General features: G+C 53.0%; 4 protein-coding genes across 4 annotated transcripts; 1 reads left to right on the forward strand and 3 right to left on the reverse strand.

Annotated features, from left to right (window-relative positions):
• Positions 1 to 751: 751 nt before the first annotated feature.
• J4E78_009434 (uncharacterized protein) lies at positions 752 to 2,545 on the forward strand (the record flags this gene model as incomplete). The annotated part of the gene is made up of 1 exon (XM_049370024.1): positions 752 to 2,545. The coding sequence occupies one exon, from the start codon at positions 752 to 754 to the stop codon at positions 2,543 to 2,545; it is 1,794 nt and encodes a 597-aa protein (XP_049218333.1).
• A 328-nt stretch (positions 2,546 to 2,873) lies between these two features.
• On the reverse strand, positions 2,874 to 4,523 carry J4E78_009435 (uncharacterized protein; the record flags this gene model as incomplete). Its single annotated transcript, XM_049370025.1, has 1 exon — positions 2,874 to 4,523. One exon carries the CDS (start codon positions 4,521 to 4,523, stop codon positions 2,874 to 2,876), a length of 1,650 nt encoding a protein of 549 aa, XP_049218334.1.
• A 1,711-nt stretch (positions 4,524 to 6,234) lies between these two features.
• J4E78_009436 (uncharacterized protein) lies at positions 6,235 to 9,584 on the reverse strand (the record flags this gene model as incomplete). Its single annotated transcript, XM_049370026.1, has 3 exons — positions 6,235 to 6,478; positions 6,532 to 9,065; positions 9,123 to 9,584. The coding sequence occupies 3 exons, from the start codon at positions 9,582 to 9,584 to the stop codon at positions 6,235 to 6,237; spliced, it is 3,240 nt and encodes a 1,079-aa protein (XP_049218335.1).
• An 817-nt stretch (positions 9,585 to 10,401) lies between these two features.
• J4E78_009437 (uncharacterized protein) lies at positions 10,402 to 16,025 on the reverse strand (the record flags this gene model as incomplete). Its single annotated transcript, XM_049370027.1, has 3 exons — positions 10,402 to 10,483; positions 10,533 to 15,698; positions 15,745 to 16,025. 3 exons carry the CDS (start codon positions 16,023 to 16,025, stop codon positions 10,402 to 10,404), a joined length of 5,529 nt encoding a protein of 1,842 aa, XP_049218336.1.
• Positions 16,026 to 17,747: the final 1,722 nt, after the last annotated feature.

Raw genomic sequence — 17,747 nt, forward strand, 5'->3', positions numbered from 1 at the left:
TATCGAAGGCGGCAGCGGTAGAGGCATTAGTGTACCAAGGGTCATGATCAGGGTACTGAGGACCAGCATCATGTTCTGGCTGCGCGAGTGGAAGATTTTCGTTGGTCTGTGCAACTACCTGGGACAGGATGGCGTCGTGGTGATGAACGATTGGGTGATGAAAGGGCACGGCGTAGGCGGCTTTAGGCTGCTTTGGGTTTGCCGGCTCAGCCTGGGAGGCATACCTGCGTGAGGTTAAAAAAAAAAGGTACTTACCCAAATTCCGGATTGTCGTCGTAGTAGTCTGGTCCAAATGCTGGAGGGTCGTAAGAGTCGTGCGCGGAGTTCGTTCCAGGAATCTGCTGCGACATCGTGGCATGCGGTGGCCGGTCTTCTGAAGACAAGAGCTTTCGTAAAGGTTACTGGAGGTACAGTATGTCTGAGTGAGTAGAAGATAGTCGCTGTAGCAAAGAGGAAGCTGACGGGGGAAACATATCTTCAATTAACTGGTGAGATCGGGGAGTGCTACCATTTGTAAGGCTACTTAGATGCATGATATGGACTAAGCGCTCAGTGGCGCCTACGTGCCCCTCAAGGCCAATGCGTTTCAGTTGCTAGCCTCAAATTTAGATGCAGACATAAGCCGAAGGCTTACCCACTAATGGCGCACGACAGACTCAAAAATGACCTTCGAGAAATTTGCGTGCCATCTATGTTCCAAACAAGTTGATACACGGGGCAAGCTGAAGTAGGTACACAGAATTTGATTACTATGTCGTCACTAATGCATGGAAGTAAGCATCTGAAAACACATACGAAGCCTCACAAATGCCAAACGTGCACAAGAGGCTTTGCTTCTCGTTTGGACCTCCAACGTCACATCAAATCTCAACACCGTGCTGGTAATGAAAAGTACCGTTGCCTTGTTGAGCGCTGCGCATTCATCTCAAATCGAAAGGACAATCTCAGGAGGCATCAAAAGAAGGAGCATACTGCTTTATTACTCGGCTGCATCGATGAAATCAACGACAAAATACATTTGCCAGACCAACAGTCCGATGTCTTCGGTAGTACACAGCTACACAGTGTGTGTAACTTCATTTTAGTGGCCGCTTCAGGAGACCTGGACAGGCTGCAAACCTTCCTAGATGCAGGATTGGAAATCGATTCGAGGGCAGAGGATCGATCCACTGGCTTGCACTGCGCCGCAAAAGCTGGTCAAGCGGCGACAGTCAAGCATCTTCTTACGAAAGGAGCAAGCGTGAACGTATGGAACGACAAGCGTCGGCGACCGATACATGAGGCTATTCTGAGTAACAGCCCGGAGACACTGCAGATTTTCCTTGAGCGCATGACACAGATGGACCTTGATGCTTCAAAGAAGGAAGTTGAACGCTACTTGACACGATCGGGTAACGTTGATATCGTTGATGTCTACCTTACGCGATTGGGAAGCGACTTCACCGAAAGAGCTGACACGAAGAAACTCAGCTTCGCAGTGCGTACCGGACACTGCTCGCTCGTTACCGCTTTACTTGATGACCCAAAGGTCAATGGAAATGATCAAATCCCGAGTCACGCTCTGCGCTTTGCCCCAATACATCTAGCGGCTATGCTCGGACGAACAAAAGTCATGGAGAGCCTCATCACTTGCAATCACATCGATACTAATTTGGGAGACTTATATAATAGACGAGCGCTGCATATAGCTGCCTCAGGAGGTCACGCAGCTATCGTGGAGCAGCTGCTTGGCCATCCAGATGTTGATGTCAACTTTCAAGACAGGCGCGGGGCGACTCCTCTGCACTGTGCGGCCTCCAATGGACACACACTAGTCGTAGCGAAGTTGATCCGTCATCCAGGCGTTAACGTCAATTGTCAAGACAAAGAAGCGGCCAAACCCATACACTATGCAGCCTTCAATGGACACTGGGAAGCAGCTTCTTTGCTTCTCAAACACTCGGAGTCGATGGAAGACGGTCGTTGCAGATCATCTGATGTCCCACCAATAAGTCTCACGTTCACCAAAGAAGGTTTCCTTCGCAGACTTCTTGAGCATCCAGACTTTGGAGGCCCGAACGAAATCCTGCCCGGAACGCATAACACTATTCTTCATGTCGCTGCTAGAAAGGGCGACCGCGAAGTCATCGAAGACCTGCTAGCTTATCCAGACATCGACGTGGACGTACGCGAAGGATATGGCCTTACTCCTCTGATGACTGCTGCCAAACACGGCAAACTGGAAGCAGTGAGATCAATCCTCCAACACAAAGACATCGATGTAAACCAGACGGACGATTCTCAGGAGCCATGGACGGCGTTGCAATGGGCAAAAACAAAGAAGCACCACAAGATCGTCGATCTCCTCCTCTCCCATGGCGCCATCGCCCATACCGCCAACGCACCAAGAACCGTACCATCAATCGCACACATCGGCAACTCGCAAAGCACCACTTTGCAACCTGACCACGAAACTCACTTCGATTCGTTCGACGACCTTATGGACGGCGCACCAACCGAAGCTTGGGAAGATTTTCTTGCCATGGAGGAAGGAATGGAGGAATGAAGACTGTTTCTATCACGCGTTGTGTTATCTCGGATGCCGTGATCACAGTTTTCACTAGTAACATGTCAGAAGAGCGTTCCTTTCCTTCCAAAACATATCTTGGTAGTCTTTAGTAAAGCTTAGGAACCTCTTGTCTCCTAAGAAATTATTTCTTGTCTAAAACAGTCCACTGCTGTTAGCTCTCAGCTTGAGATCACCGACAATACCAACGTCACACGCAATGTGCCTTGAAATTGCAAATCTCAGGCTTCGCATTGCACTTCTTGGTGCCCGCTAAATGCTATCACATTGTAATTCATTGAGCATTACTCTGCACTCCATCAATACGCTACCCACTCCTCTTATAACCACTCCTACTCCTCAGCACCTCCCCATATCTCGCCAACACAAACGGTATACACGCCCCCAGAATACTCAAACACCCCAGCAACGTACATGCCCACTGCGGCCCTAATCTCCGAAACATCTGAACCGCGAAAAGAGGGAAAGTACCACCGAGTACGTAGCGCAATATAGCGTTCGAAGCCATAGCACTAGCGCTATACAACGGCCCATAGGTATCAGTAATATACATCATGCACGCCATGAAAATAAGCATATTGCCCATCCCGAAAAACGCTTCAGCGATGGTTGGTACGATCCAATGGACGCGGTAAGCGGCCGACCAGCCAAAGAGGAAGAGGCCGATTGTGAGAATAGGTCCACCGGCGAATGCCAGAGGTAATCGCTTTTCAGGTGCGAGTCGTGATGTTGCGAAGGGCGGCGCTGGAGCCTTCTCTGCAATCGCTTTACGTACGCGAGGGAGGTAGTATAGTTTACTGAATGAGACGATGCAGATGGTAGCGACGATGACGCCGACACCCAGACCAAGGAACGTGTAGCCGGTGGAGAGACTGTCGAAACCGTATTCAGTTGCGAAGACGTATGGGAAGGCGGCGAAGAAGGCGTATAGCAGGCCGAAGTTGAATGCAGAGTACGTATTGAAGGTCGCCACGATCGGCTCGGTGAGCAGCATATGCATCGGTCGAGTGAGCGTCTTGGTCGCATATGTGCTCACAATCTTCGGCAACGACATGCCTTCAGTCGGCGACCGCGGCAGAGGAAGATTCCGCTTCTTCGCGCGCTGACGCAGGAGGACGGGCTTATACGACTCTTTGTAAAACGGCGCAGGCGCAATGACCAGCACGATGGTGAAGAAGAGTATCAGCCAAGACGTCCAGCGCCAGTCCCGTGTCTGTGTTACCGCAGCACCTAGAATGGGTCCTAAAGCTGGGCCCATGAATGGTGTTGCGACATACAGCGACATGGGACCAGACCGCTTCTCAGGCGGCCAGATATCGCTCAAGGTACCTGATCCCATGCTCAGACTTGGAGCAGCGAAGAAACCAGCCCAGAACCTTAGCACCACCAGACTCGCCATACTTTGCGCGAAACCCGTCCCGAGTATGAAGAGCGCGAAGATAGGCAGGCTGATAAAGATGAGGGGTCGCCGTCCGAATGTCTCGCTCAGAGGCGCGGCGAATGGTCCGCCGAAAGCGAGTCCGAGGGCGTATATGGAGTATGCGAAGGTTGCGATGAGTTGGGTGGAGTGGAGCTCTGATGCTGATTGTTCGATGGCGGGTGTAAAGACGGACGATGCGAATGTTCCTACGAATGCGATGCCTGAAATCGTGTATGTTTGATACCATTTTCGCGCTGCACTCCAGTTGTGCGGGTTCAGAGGATCGTCTGGGCCGTCCCAGTCGAGCGCTGAAGGGCGATCTTGCGATGAGGTGTGAGGAGCGCTGGGTGTTGCTTCTTGACCTGCATTCTGTGGAGAGCCTTTTTCGGGATCGATACCTGGATTGAAGTCTGCTATCGTCGACGGTTGGCGACTTTTGTCATGGTCTTTTTCGATGTTGACAGGACTTGGTGGTCTTGTCGATGCTGCTGTAGTATTCGACCAAGAAACAGGTCGTGAAGCATTTGGAAGGGCCATGATGTGCGTCTTTCACCACACTGCGACGAGGAAAGGGAGAGCTGGCAAAATTTCGACAGAACTTTTGCAGGACATGACAGAGGCACTCGCGCCACGATCTTAGTATGACCCACCACGATGAGATTTCGATAAGCAGTGTTCTACACAGGCGGCATGATCGCCGCTTGTATGTTAGTCTGGTGTTGATCAGACATTGAGATGCTCTTCTACGATCACGATTGGCAGGTATTGAATGCGTGCATGGACGATCCTGGCTCAGATCTTTCCGCGGAACGACATTTTGAGCCTATTCGAGATCAAGATGCGGCTGAAATTGTGGATCAGATGAAGCTAAACTTCGGGACCGTGCCGGGCGCTACACTGGCGAGTCGAGCATGATGACGTCCTTTCTTCGATCTCAACATTTCGAGGGTACTTATGACGGCCTTGGAGATGTCAGAAACCTTCTTGCTACGCAAAGAGAAGAAAGTGGTCGACATGAACGAGCACTAGTCATTTTTTTCAGAGTCGCTGAAGAGCATGTAATTAGGTACATTTCGTCGATGCCAGACAGCTGGGAACGCGATGATGGAGTACACGTACATGGCCGGAAACTCAGTTGTTATCGCGCTCTAATGCAATCTGCTGCATAGCTTCGCACAGCGTGTCGCCAATCAGCAGCGCATGTCGCAGCGGTCTGAGGTGGTGGTCGCCCTGACTCGTCGCCGATGCGATCCTGCACCGAGCCCCATAGAACGTTCACCCAACCGACCCAAAAATGGCGGCCTTTCGCGATGAAGAAAGCGTAGAGGACGAAGGATGAAAAAAAAAACTAAAGGCGTCTGCGGTCTTCGCGGCTTTGCCAAAAGACGTCGCGAGAGCCTGGCGCAATCCTTCGTTATTGACCCTTCCGTCACTGCGCCCGCTAATCGCAGGTGCGACCCAGCCGTGCGCGCATAACACCAACATCTCCTACGCGTCTTTAGAGGCTCCTCCGCAACAAAGCCCATAACGAGAAAAAGTGAGCCTGCGTAATCATGCCCGAGCCCCTCCTCCGCCTTAACATCTGTTTAGCCATTCCGTCAGCTCGTGCTTAGCAAACACGCACAAGCAGCACGAGAATGCCGCGGAGCAAGTATAACCACGCGCTGTTTCGTGTCGGGATAGAAGTCATCACCCACCCAGCGATAGCAACGATTTCAACTTCGATCTAACGTTCCATATCCTACGTTTGCGAAATAAGATTCTTTTTTAGAATATATTCTGTATTCGCCATGTCCTCAGTCCTATCGCTCGAAATCGCGCGCGCTCTATTTCCAGCACTCACCAAGTACCATTCGCTTGAATCATCGTCAACAGAGTGTTACCCTTCTTCATCCAATAACGTCGACCCAGTATCTCGCATCAAGCTCCAAGTTTCCGCAGATGTCAAGTCTTCAGCGTCGTCGTTATGCACACCAAACTACGCCAGCGAGTGCATCGTGTACCCTGCCCCGCTACCACATGTCGGTCTAGCCACCTTACAATGGCGACGAAGACGATAAATCATGGTTCGAGCGCGTGGAAGGAGGATATTGGAGAAAACGGGGAGGATAGAATATGTTTGTACTTGAACGCCAAACAAATGCTATTGTTCGCGCCCTAAAAAAAGGCAGGAAGAAAAATAGAACCACTAACTAGACTTCTAAAATCATACACCACCACAGCCATGCCCGTCTACCACCCTTCTTCCTTACTGCACATCAAGCACATTCTTCAACTGCACAATCAACTTCCACTCATCCTGACTGACATCACTCCTGAAGTACTCCTTGAGGGTGTCGATACTCTTTCTGCTAATAGCAGAGTAGAGGATATCGTCTTCTTCCAAGTGACGACCGTACATGGGCTGGTTAGAGCCTTCGATCTTGACGGCGACGGAGGGCTGGCCTCGCTTGCAGATTTGCATGGGTTTGTGGTCGCGCTCGATGGATGTACTATGAAATGAGTTAATAAATTGATGTTCGGGAAGAGGACAGGGGGAACTTACACTCTTCCTAGGTGGACGAGTTCCTTGGCACCGGTGGTGGCGTTCTTCTTGACCGCGCAGATGGGCGTTGTCATCCTCAGAGCACCTTCAGTGACATCCACGCCAATGATGATGGGATCCTTCTTGTTGAAGACAGCAACGGGCTTGAGTACGCATGGGAAGACAGCCAACATCTTTGAATCCTCCTTCCGCTGTTCCTCGAGCTGCTTCATGTGCGCTGTGAACTTGTCGAACAAGTGGTAGATGATATCAGCTTCGAAGATCTTGACACCGATTTCCTCTGCGTACGCTTTGGCGTCCTTGTCGACCTTGACGTCGAAGCACAGCATGACGGCGTATTCCTTGGCCTTTTCTAACATGATACCTGCACGAAGGACGTCCTTTCTGAAGACAGGACCGATGGAGATGGTGGCGACGGGGATCTTCGATACACGCAGGAACTCAAGGAGCGCTTCGAGCGAACCAAGGGTAGACGCTTGTACGGAGACACCACGACCAGTCTTGGAGACCTTGCTGAGCAAATGGGCTAGATCACCCATGACCTCGTCCATGAGATCCTCCTCGTCGTCATTCGGACCGACGACAAGCAGACGCGAACCTGCGATGGCTTGGTCAAGTCCATCGGCGGCGATCTTGATACCCATGGCAGCCTTGACTTCCTTATTGTGCACGTATTGCGACTTGACACGCAGCTCTTTCATCTCAGCCGGTGTCAATAACGCTCGAATGTTCGTCACTATAGGCTCGGGGTTACCGCATAGCACTATGCGGTCACCTTCGTGAAGGACACCGTTGGACAAGATAACATCGATAGTAGTACCGAGACCTTCGATGACCTTGACTTCAAGCACAGTACACTCAACCTCAGAAAGGTACATGAGGTTGTTAGTCAGACGCTCTTGCGTGAGTCTGACGATGAGCTTGATCATATCTGGAATACCTTCTCCGGTATGCGCTGATGTTGGGCACACGGAGACGAACTTGGACATGCTCTTGTTTCGGTTGAAGATTTCCGAGTTGAAACCTTGTTCTTGGAGTTGGGTGCGAACAAAGGTCCATCGCTCCTCAAACTCGGACTGAACGGAGGCCTTTTGGAGGCTCAAACTGTCTTCGAAACCGTTGTTATCGATCTTCTTCCAGCCGAACAGACGATCGATCTTGTTGAGAGCGACGATGAAAGGTGTGCGCCTGTCTCGGAGTAGCTTCATCGATTCGATGGTTTGAGGTTCAAGACCGTGCATAATATCAATGACGAGGATAGCAATATTGCAAAGTGAAGAACCACGAGACCGGAGGTTGGTGAAAGACTCGTGACCGGGTGTATCGATGACTAGGAGACCGGGCACATTGAAGACGAATTCGTTGTCCTTGTTAACGACAGCAACCTTCTTCTGAAGTGCCTCGACGGGGAAGTAGGTGGCACCAATTTGTTGTGTGATACCTCCTGCCTCGCCTTCTTGCACGTTGGTCTGACGGATCTTGTCGAGCAGCTTCGTTTTACCAGTATCGACGTGACCAAGAATACAGCAAATGGGAGATCGCAGGTTGTCTTTTGACCGCGCGGCAAGAGCCTCCTCGTGAGCCTGCTTCCGTCTTTCGGCGGCGGCAGCTTTACGAGCGGCTTCGGCCCGCTGAGTAGCAGTGCCCTCTTCGTCTTCCGATGAATCGTCTTCGCTGTCGTCTTCGGAATCAGAGTCTGAGCTGGTATCCTTGGACTTGGAGGCGTCGTCTGCTGTAGACTTCTCCGCTGCCGCCTTCTCTTCCTTAGCCTTCTTCTCGCTTGCTTTGCGCTCTTCTTCCTCGTCGGTATCGACATCCCAGCTGTCTTTGACTCCCTCCAACTCGTCAGCTTGGGCTTCCCAGTCGTCGGCAGAGTCACCGTCCTCGCCCTTCTTCGCTTCGGCGTCAAGTTTAGCCTTCTCTGCGGCCTCAGCTGCAGCGGCGGCTTGCTCTTCGGCCAGCTTGAGTTCCTCGAGCTTCTTGGCGGCCTCCTCAGCTTCGCGAGCCTCCTTCTCCTGTTGGGTCTCGGCTTGCTTCTTCTTCTTTTTCTTGCGGTCATCGTACACTGGCTTCTTCTTCTTGTCAGCCTCGTCGGCAAGTCCAGCAACCTTTGTGCCACCCTGCTCAAGCAGCTGCTGCAGACGGAGTTCGTTCTTTGCCTTGGCCTCTTTCTGAGCCTTTGTCATGTACTTGCCCTCTTTCTTCAGCTGCTCGATCTTTTCCTTCTCTCGCTGCTTCTTCAAAGCCTTAGCCTCCTCTTTCTTCTTCTGTTCCTCGGCCTCTTGTGCCTCAAGCGCCTCCAGCCTAGCTCTCTCTTCGGCTTCTGCGCGCGCAATCTCTTCCTCTCTCCTCTTGCGCTCTTCCTGTTGTTTTTGAAGGGCAGCTAGCGCAGGGTTGAGCTTCTTCTTCTTGCCACCAGCAGCGGGGGTTGTGTCTGCGGTAGCGGCTGAGGGTGCAGCAGCGGCTTCTGGCTTGGCTTCGGCAGCCTTCGCGGGTTCGGCTTTGGCAGGACCAGTGGCCTTCTTCTTCGCAGCCTAGCATGCGGTCAGTACACACTCATGCAATGGACATGGCAGATGCTGCGAACATACCAATTCCTTCTTTCGCTGCTTCTCCTTCTCCTTCTTTTCTTTCTCCTTCTCTGCCTTGGTCTTTACACGAGGAGCATCGTCCGTCTTCTCCTCGACAGGCTCCTCTGCTTTCGCAGCAGCGCCACCCTTGCCCTTCTTCTTGCCGTAGTTTCCAGCAAAGACATCGTCGTCATCGTCGTCGAAGGTTCCTTCTTGGGGTGCCTTGGCGTCGAAGTCTCCATTCGCGCCGTCAACAGGCGGGTCTTCGCCTTCCACTTCGGTGTTGGCGCCCTTCTTGTTCTTCTTCTTGCCGCGCTTCGCAAGCGCTGCCATCAGGCCGCCGCCAGCAGCATCGTCTTCGGCGGCAGCATCCTCAGGCGCGGCATCAGCTGCAGCGGCATCCTGGGGCGCGACAGACTCGCCGAGCTCGGCTTCCCAGTCGTCGTCCTGCGCCTTCTTGTTGTTCTTCTTCTTGGGCGGCATTGTGTGTGCGGTGTATTACTTGGGGTGTGGGGTGCACTCGACGGGTGGCACTTGTGGTTGTGGGAATGCACCGTAGAAATCGCAAGTGCTCAAGCAGGCAGGCGCGCCACACAGTGCAGGCAGGAGCAGGTAAAAGCGGAGCCGAAGGAGAAGGGGTCCCGAGTAAACCAACAAAGGCCTGGACCGCAAAAGAGTGACAGGAAAATGCAAACGCACACGGGCTGCTGCGAAATTCCGTTCGAGTTATCGATTGTTCTGTGTGGCGGCGGGCGGCGAACGGCTAGCTGTGGAGGGGTAGGAGGCGCTCGGACCAATCACTGCCATGGAGGCCTGCACTGAATCATCTTCAGACGTTCTTCATGCTCGATTTTGGTAGCATGACTACTCTTGACTCATCTGTTCTTCTAAGCTTTACTCGTGACCGGTGACACATGTGATGAAAAGGATCAGCGCATGAATGGATAAGTCATGGGAAATGTGTGATGTGTATCCGTATGCGATTCTTCATAGCTATTCTCTCATGCTACAACCCAAATCTACACCCATGTTTTACCATCCGACGCAAATAACACTCAAATGACGACAAAACACAAAACGTGTTGCTCCATTTAATCCCAATACATTCAACGCCGTACCAGGGTCTGTAACTCCGACCCAATGAGAGAATGCAATGTCGATATTACAATAGTAGCGATAAAAGCCAAGCGCTGAGGCCTGACATGGCTGTATGAGTGACTGACAACGAAACGGTATCTTTTGGCAACACGTAGAGTCATAAAGCATCAACGAAGCCGTGACAAACTAAAGGCACAACGGCCTAGTAGAGCTGGCCGCTGATGAGCAGTGACTCGACAGCTGAGCCGATGAATTGCTTCTTGAGAGTGAGATCGCATCCGAATCTGTGATGATGTTAGTGTTGGTTGTGCAAACAAATGGGGATTGACATACCTTTGCTCTAGTTCGCCCTTGATCTGTTTCTTAGTGACGTTCATGAGATCAGACTTGGATAGAATGTCCTTGATCTCCATCAAGATGGCATCGTCACTTGGCAGGTTCGACATTTCCATGCTGTCCGCACCGTATCCGCTCTGCGCGAGGCTCAATCGTGAGTGGTTGTCGTAGCGTGGGAGACCAAGGTGAGACGCAGAGCGAGATGGTGTCATGCCTCCATACTCTGAGCCAGCGACAGATCCGCCTCCGAAAGGCTTCCTGGTGGCGTACGTGTATCCTGAAACCTCGGAGCGGTCGTCCCGGATGGTGTGCTGCTCCCACATCTCCGCCTGGTACTCCTCCCACCTCTTCTTGGGGATGCTGGCAGGATCAAACTTGCCTTCATCTGTGACAAGAACCTTCTGACCCTTTTCACCAACAACGACACGAGTGTTACCCCACGAGAAGTCGTCCATGTACCAGAACGAGTACAAAGGCAGGCCGAAGGCGAAGACAGGTGTTGCAAAGATGTAGATAATCATCCAACCAATCATTTCCCACTTGCGTCGGATGATGAAGATGATAGCCTGCAGACCATAGATGGCACCAAGAAGAATAAACGCAGTGACAGGGACGATGTCGGGGGACCACACCAGCGTGTAGATGAGATAGCCGATGTAGACAACGATGACGGGTTGTACAACCGTGGAGAGAAGATCCATGAACACGATGAAGCGCATACTGAAGCAGCAGAAACCACAAAGCTGCGTGAGCGGAATCAGTTCAATCAGGTTGTGCACAGTAGAGTTGATCCAGCGACGACGTTGAGACATGAAGACGGACCAGCTGTCAGGTGCGACAGTCCAAGCGTGTGCTCGCATCGTGTACTTGGTCTTGTACTTGGGATGGAACTTGAGAAGTAGCGTGGTCAAGAAGCGATCTTCTCCTAGATGCAACAGGTTCTTCGTGTGTAGAGTGTCGACACGAATCTCTTGGTAGGCTTCGACGACCTCCTTGCTAACGAACAGTGGCTTTCCAGACTCGGCAGCGCGAATGCGGTACATGGTGAAACAACCAGGAAGACAAGTGACGGAACCGAACAAGCTCTCGAAAGCCTTGGTCAGGTTGTGGGAGATGAAGTATTCGTACACTTGCATCATGGTAACGAACGAAGACTTGGCGTTGGTAAGAGCGGTTTCACCACAAATAGCAAGGAGGCGGGTATCGTGGAGGAAGGCTGCGACGAATCGAGTGGCGGCGTCAGGTGCGACTTCGGTATCGGCGTCAATTTGAAGGAGGAACTCGTAGAAGGTGGGGTTGACTCCAATGATGTTCCGAATCTGATGGTGCATTTCGAGCTCAAGCGGTGTCATGGGGAGGTTGTAGTGCACACGGTTTAGGAATCGCATAAGGATGATCTGCGAGTCACGCTTTCCGCGGTTACCAGGCTTGGAGACTTCCGAAGGCTTGCCAATCTTGACAACGACCAAGAAAGGCACAATGTGACCCTGTACCTCATAGAGACCCGAGTAACATTTGCCCATGTTGTGCTGCTTTTGACCTTCACCCAAACTCTCAAAGCTGAGAGGCTCGGGATCGGTAGCCTCGGGAACACCAAGAATGTCGAGAACGATGCGAGGAGTGGGCTTGTCGTTGCCTTGACCGATAATCATACCATCGCAGACAATGACAAGTAGTTTGCGCTTGTCATCATACTTCATCCTGGCGGCGGAATCGATTGCGCGACGGAGGGATTCTTCGTCTTCGGTGTAGGCAGGCACAGTGCAGATGATGAACTTGTCGATGTTCTCCGGGTCGGTCTTCCGGCTGAACTGAAGGGCCGCAAGGAACTTGAATCCGATGACACTGACCAAGAGAATGGAGATTGCGAGGAGGAAGTACTTGGCGAACAGACATTTGGCCGAGTTTCTGGTGTCCAGATCGCCTACGTAAAACAGGTTGTTCATGCAGGTCTCCATGTTCGCCTTTGTTTGCGCATTCAACTGGAGGTTCTGCCAGTATTTGGTGATGTCTTTACCGGCTTGAACTCGGAAGATGTCCACAACGCTTGGGTCCATAAAATCGGTATCAATGTTCTTGTCATCAGGCTCTTCGCCGACCTTGAACTTGACTTCACGACCACCAGGGATGTAATCCGTGAAATCGTATACACGACCATTCATGTAAGCGATCGAGTTGCCTTTGTTTCCAAGTGTCTTCAGGTATTCGGGGCTGTATCCAACACGACCCTTCATGTAGTTGGCCTTGAGGAACATCTGTTGCTCGAACCACCAATCCCCACGACTGTCGTTTGTGAAGGATCGGAAGTCGTGGTATTGCGCGTTGATGTCGGTGGTACTGATGAGGTTGTTCACGGCGGAGTCGGTGTAGTTGGAGTTCTTGTAGTTCAGCTGAACGGCTGGGTTGATTCCCTTTCCTTCCTTGCCCAAGCACAGAGAAGAGACTTGTACGGGGAACAGATTGGTAGCATCCTTTCCAGCATACTTCTCCAGGTTCTTCTGTGGAACGATGCTCGGATAGTGGTGAGGGATGAACTCTCCCAAGTCGTAGACGATACCGCGGATGGCAACGTAGGCCTCGTTTCCATCCTTGCCGTTGAAGGATGTCAGTTCGGCAGAAGAGTAGACGTGTTGTTTCGGGCAGATGACCGCGGGGAAGCCTATCATGAGGAAGATGACGAAGGCACAACTCCACCAAATAATCATGTTAATAGCCAACTTCTCTCGCCATGCCATGCGTACGTCTTTGCGTTTGATACGTCCGATGTACCGAATAGCAAAGTCAGGAATGAGCCATGTCAAGAGGTAGACAATGAACACCCATCTCTTTCGACTGCTTGAGGTGGGAATGGTCTCGACCTCTTGTAGCTTGGCTTCAGCAGCCTTCTCGTCGTCAATAGCCTTGGGCTGTTCCAAGCCGTGGAACATGTCGCCATTCGTGATGCCAGATGGCGCCTCTGAGCGAGCATCGATATCCCTCTGGCCGAAGTAGTTGCCGCTCTTGTCGTCGTAATAAGCACCAGGTGAAGGCGAGAGAAGACCGGCTCGGACGTCCCCGTATGAGCGACCAGCATCGGGAGTAAGCAGATTGTCGTTGGAGTCAGCGGGACCACGGGCGTAAGGAGCGATGTTTGAAACGTTGGCGATTTCGAGCCAGCACTTCTCGCTCAAGAAGACACCAGTGGCACCCACACGAACTTCATTCTCCCGCCACGGCTTGTGATCAAGAACCATTTCAGCCTTCTCCTTGTCGCTTCCAACGATGGCAAGGTCAGTCTGTGCAAGCCCAAGGAACTCGGCAAAAGGCATGAAGATGCTGAAGTCAGCCACCCGAAGACGTTGGCTGATCTCGGCGATGCCCAGAGCCTGAACTTGTTGACGGACGCATTTGCTGTCGAACTGGTTGGCGATCCTTCGGTCATTTGGTTTCAAGCAAAAGACGAAGTAGGCGTTGGCTTTGCGCATTGTCGATTCGATGGTCCTCAATGAGCTGATGAATTGGCCTGCGGCACCAGTCTGCTTCTGAGATTCACCGGGCTTCTTCGTGCCTGAGATGTTACTCTCTGCATCACTGATGGCATCCTCGTCGAACACGTTCAATTGACGTCCGAATCGACCAGTCTTATCGGCCTTCCGCTTCGCCATGCTGGGTTGGCGAGTGGGTTTGGAGCTGACAGTAGCCTGAACGATGGCTGACTTCTCCTTAGGGTGCGTCATCTTCTGGAGAGCTTCTTGTCCAAAGAGCTGTTGAACAAAGGGAGCCTGGGCGGACTTGAGCAGGTGCATCATGTCGCCAGAGATGAGCTCAGCGTTTTCCTCCAAAAGACCCTCTACACTGTAGTCGATGTCACCAGTGAAGTGGCGAATGGTAAAGGTGGGCGAAGTATTGGGGGTGGGGAAGTTGCTGCCGGGTTGCACGACTGTCAAGCTTCCAGGAACAATGGCCTGGTGCTTGCCGTCGAAACGCTTGCGAATGGCCTCGAGGAACTGCATGTCAGTCTTGCCACGGCGCATCTGATCGTCTAGAATACTCAGAAGACCGTTGCCGGGCTTCATGAGGCCGGTCTTGACAGCTGTGTTGTCGTAGAAGGCCATGGGCGGCAGTGAGATTTCCTCGGCTTCCAGCTCTTGAATTTGCCGTTGGAAGAAACTCTCTTGGCAGAAAGAGATGAGGGACTCGTTTGCAGTGTTGTTGAGGAGCTGGTCCAGTGATGATCCAGTGGCGGCGAAGTTGGCGAATCCTGGGAAGTCGACCATGGAAACAGTGTTTGAGATTTGCTCGGATGGCACGGAGATCCTTGAGTTCATCTGCTCCATGACCCAAGTGACGAGGAGCGAGTACAGAGAACGGGCAAGCTCATCTGCATTAGCTCGGGCACCCTTGGGGTCCAACATAACGGTAACGCGCTCGCGGTATAGAGTCTTGGACTTGTACCGTAAGCTTTGCTCCAGATCGGATATGGCAACGCCCAGGAACTGGGCAATGGGTACTAGAGACTCCTGGTTCTTGACAACCGTAATGGACTCTCCACCTTCGTGGGAGTAGCCCCCGCTCTCGTCAGGCGCAGGAGTTGTGTTTTGGCCCATCTCGAACTCGAGCTGCCCAATGTGCATGATGGTAGCCATGATCTCGCAGATGCCTGCAATGCTCTCTTTGCCAAATTCTAGCCTCCGGAGGGCGGCCTTGAAATCAGCGAAGCCCTTGGAGTCGTCGATGCCGACCTTGAGCTGTGTAGGGTGCCCGAGATAGCGCCATCTCTTGTTGGAGCCGAGCGAGGTGCGGTTGCCTGCACCTTCTCCACCTACTGCGTCGAGAAACAGGTGCTTCTTCTCGTTGATACTGGTGCCAGCGAGGAGATAGTAGAGGACATGGTAGGTGCGCTCTCCTGTCGGCACGGAAGCGATGCGGCTGCGCTCGAGACGGTGGGCGAGGAATTGGGCGCCAAGCAGGGTGGCGTTGTTCGCGGTGGTGGTATTATACTGGAGCTCTAATAAGAGACCAGATTTGGAGGCTTGCGGGGTCGTGAGGGACTTGGTTGTGGTGAAGGCATCGAAGACAAAGTTGGCATGTTCAATCTTCTTGGAGAGAGGTGTCTGGGAGAAGGACATGAAGGACCTCAGCATGTGTCCGCGGATGGTCGTCTTTCCGGAGCCAGACTCGCCACTGGAACATGTTAGCGATGTCAGAGAGATGCAGTTCGGGTACTCACAGGAAGACAATGGCTTGGTCCTCGGAGCGGTGTCCCAGGCGCGTGTAGGCCCTGTGCGAGAGGTCCTCGGCGGCCTGGTGGGCGCTTCCCTCTTTGCCGCCATCTACACCGAGACTCGCGTCTGTGCATGTGTTGATGGCGACAATGCCCTGGGAGGAGAGGGCCGCAATGGGCAGGTGTGCGTGGTACCGGCTGGCGAGGGCCGAAGTCAAGCCCGTGTCGTTCTGCTGGTGCTGGGGCAGCGAAGGCAGCGAGGGGTTCTGCAGCGGGTTGGAAGCCATGGTGGGCAGCCGCGTCCCCGTGGGAGCGAATGGGAGACCGAGGGGTCAGGCAGGCGCGGTCGACGGTCGGAGGGCAACTGCGCGTCGTGGAGACTCTTCAATGTTGTTGGTGTTGCGTCCGCAGGGCTGTTGGCAGGACAGGCGGAACAAGAAAAACACGCGGCGGGAATAATTACAATCAGCGAATGTGGAAAGGGTGTACAAACGAAGGTAAAGGATGCCAAAGCCAAAGCCGTTGAGTTGCGTTGCAAAGGGGCCGGCACGGTATGCTGTCTAACTCTACTCTGGACCAGACGGAGCGCTGGAGAGCATGGGGCTACGATGCTTCTAGCTCAGCTTCGCCCGCCGCCGCACCAGCCGCCTTTTGGCGTGTGTTGACTGGGAGACCCAGCGATCACGAAAAGGGGGCGCAAAAATAGAATAGAATACGCTGAACAGCCCTATTGCCTCGCATCCCCGTTGCGGCTCCACTCGCCTGCTTATTGATGCGACGAAAAGGTCGTGAGAGATGTCGAGCTTCGCAGCAAGTAGGATGGCACCGCGACACTGCGTGACCCCGAGAAACACGTCTGCACGATACTCTCCTCACGTTGCACCTGTTTCTCCAGGCGCAGACGTGCATCTGGGACCCGGAGACGCATGGCAGAGAACCACTACCAGACATGCGTGCTAGCGGTCGCGCGCGCCCCGGGAACGATCATCGCTGCACGCTTCAATGCACTAACCGTCGAAACCGTATCGATTGCGCGGCGACGGAGCATGCCCATGCCGCCAACTGCTCTCGATGATTTTTTCGTCGCTCGACAGCCGTCAGCCGACGTTTCTTTTGCTCGCCCGAAGACGTTGGGCCAGCCGGCGTGGAGGCCCACTGCTCTAGACAGCGGGAGGCTGTGTACGTGACTTCACGATAAAGTAGACCCTTGGGTAGCGCCCGCGATGGAGAGACAAGGATTGATTTTGTCGGTCCCAACGAGGGGCGCGCTTTGACGTCAGGTCGAGATCTGAAATTGTCCCGGCGTGATTCGGTCGTGTTGAAACCATGGAGCCAAAGACAAATGAGAGCTAGATGAAAGGGAGTGAGGTGGATATTGGGATGTGCCTGCAGTCTGCGCCATGTTACAAGCTTCAGATGTCGGGCGCCATCTCCGCAGACCCAGATGCGCCGTCGAGTTTGCTCTTATCGATTAGATGGCGATGGCCATCATGGAGTGAGAGGAATTCTCCGACTATTGCTTGTTCACACCATATGGTGCGTGGAAATATCGACGACATGAGTAAATCGGGCTAAAAATAGGGGCTGGCATCGCATCCACGCCACCCGCTCGTATCACAGGCCCATGGGACGGTGCCGCAGCTGGTAGTGGCCACGAAAACCAAGACTCGCCATCCATGTCCGGCTGGTGTTGATGCATTGAGCTGCCTCGCCCCGGCCTTAGTCACGCTGCTAACCCTGTCTAACCATACGCCGCCATGCCCCATGCAGCTGGCCGGGAATGCGTCTCGCCCTGAGCCAACAAACATCACTGCTGCTCGGTCTGCGTTCCACGAGGCCTCTCTTGCTGTCTGCATTTTGTTCTTCTCCATACAATCGTTTAATCCGTCCACTCGCTTGGCCCTTTGCTCCGTCGCCGTGTAATAGTTGCATCTACACGCGACCCGTACCGCTCTCGCCCAGACACTTACCTCTGGGAAGACAAGACAGCTGCAGTCAACACGCGGTTA

This window comes from Alternaria triticimaculans (assembly GCF_023758025.1).
Source record: "Alternaria triticimaculans strain BMP 0046 chromosome Unknown scaffold_20, whole genome shotgun sequence".
Taxonomy (NCBI): Eukaryota; Fungi; Ascomycota; class Dothideomycetes; order Pleosporales; family Pleosporaceae; genus Alternaria; species Alternaria triticimaculans.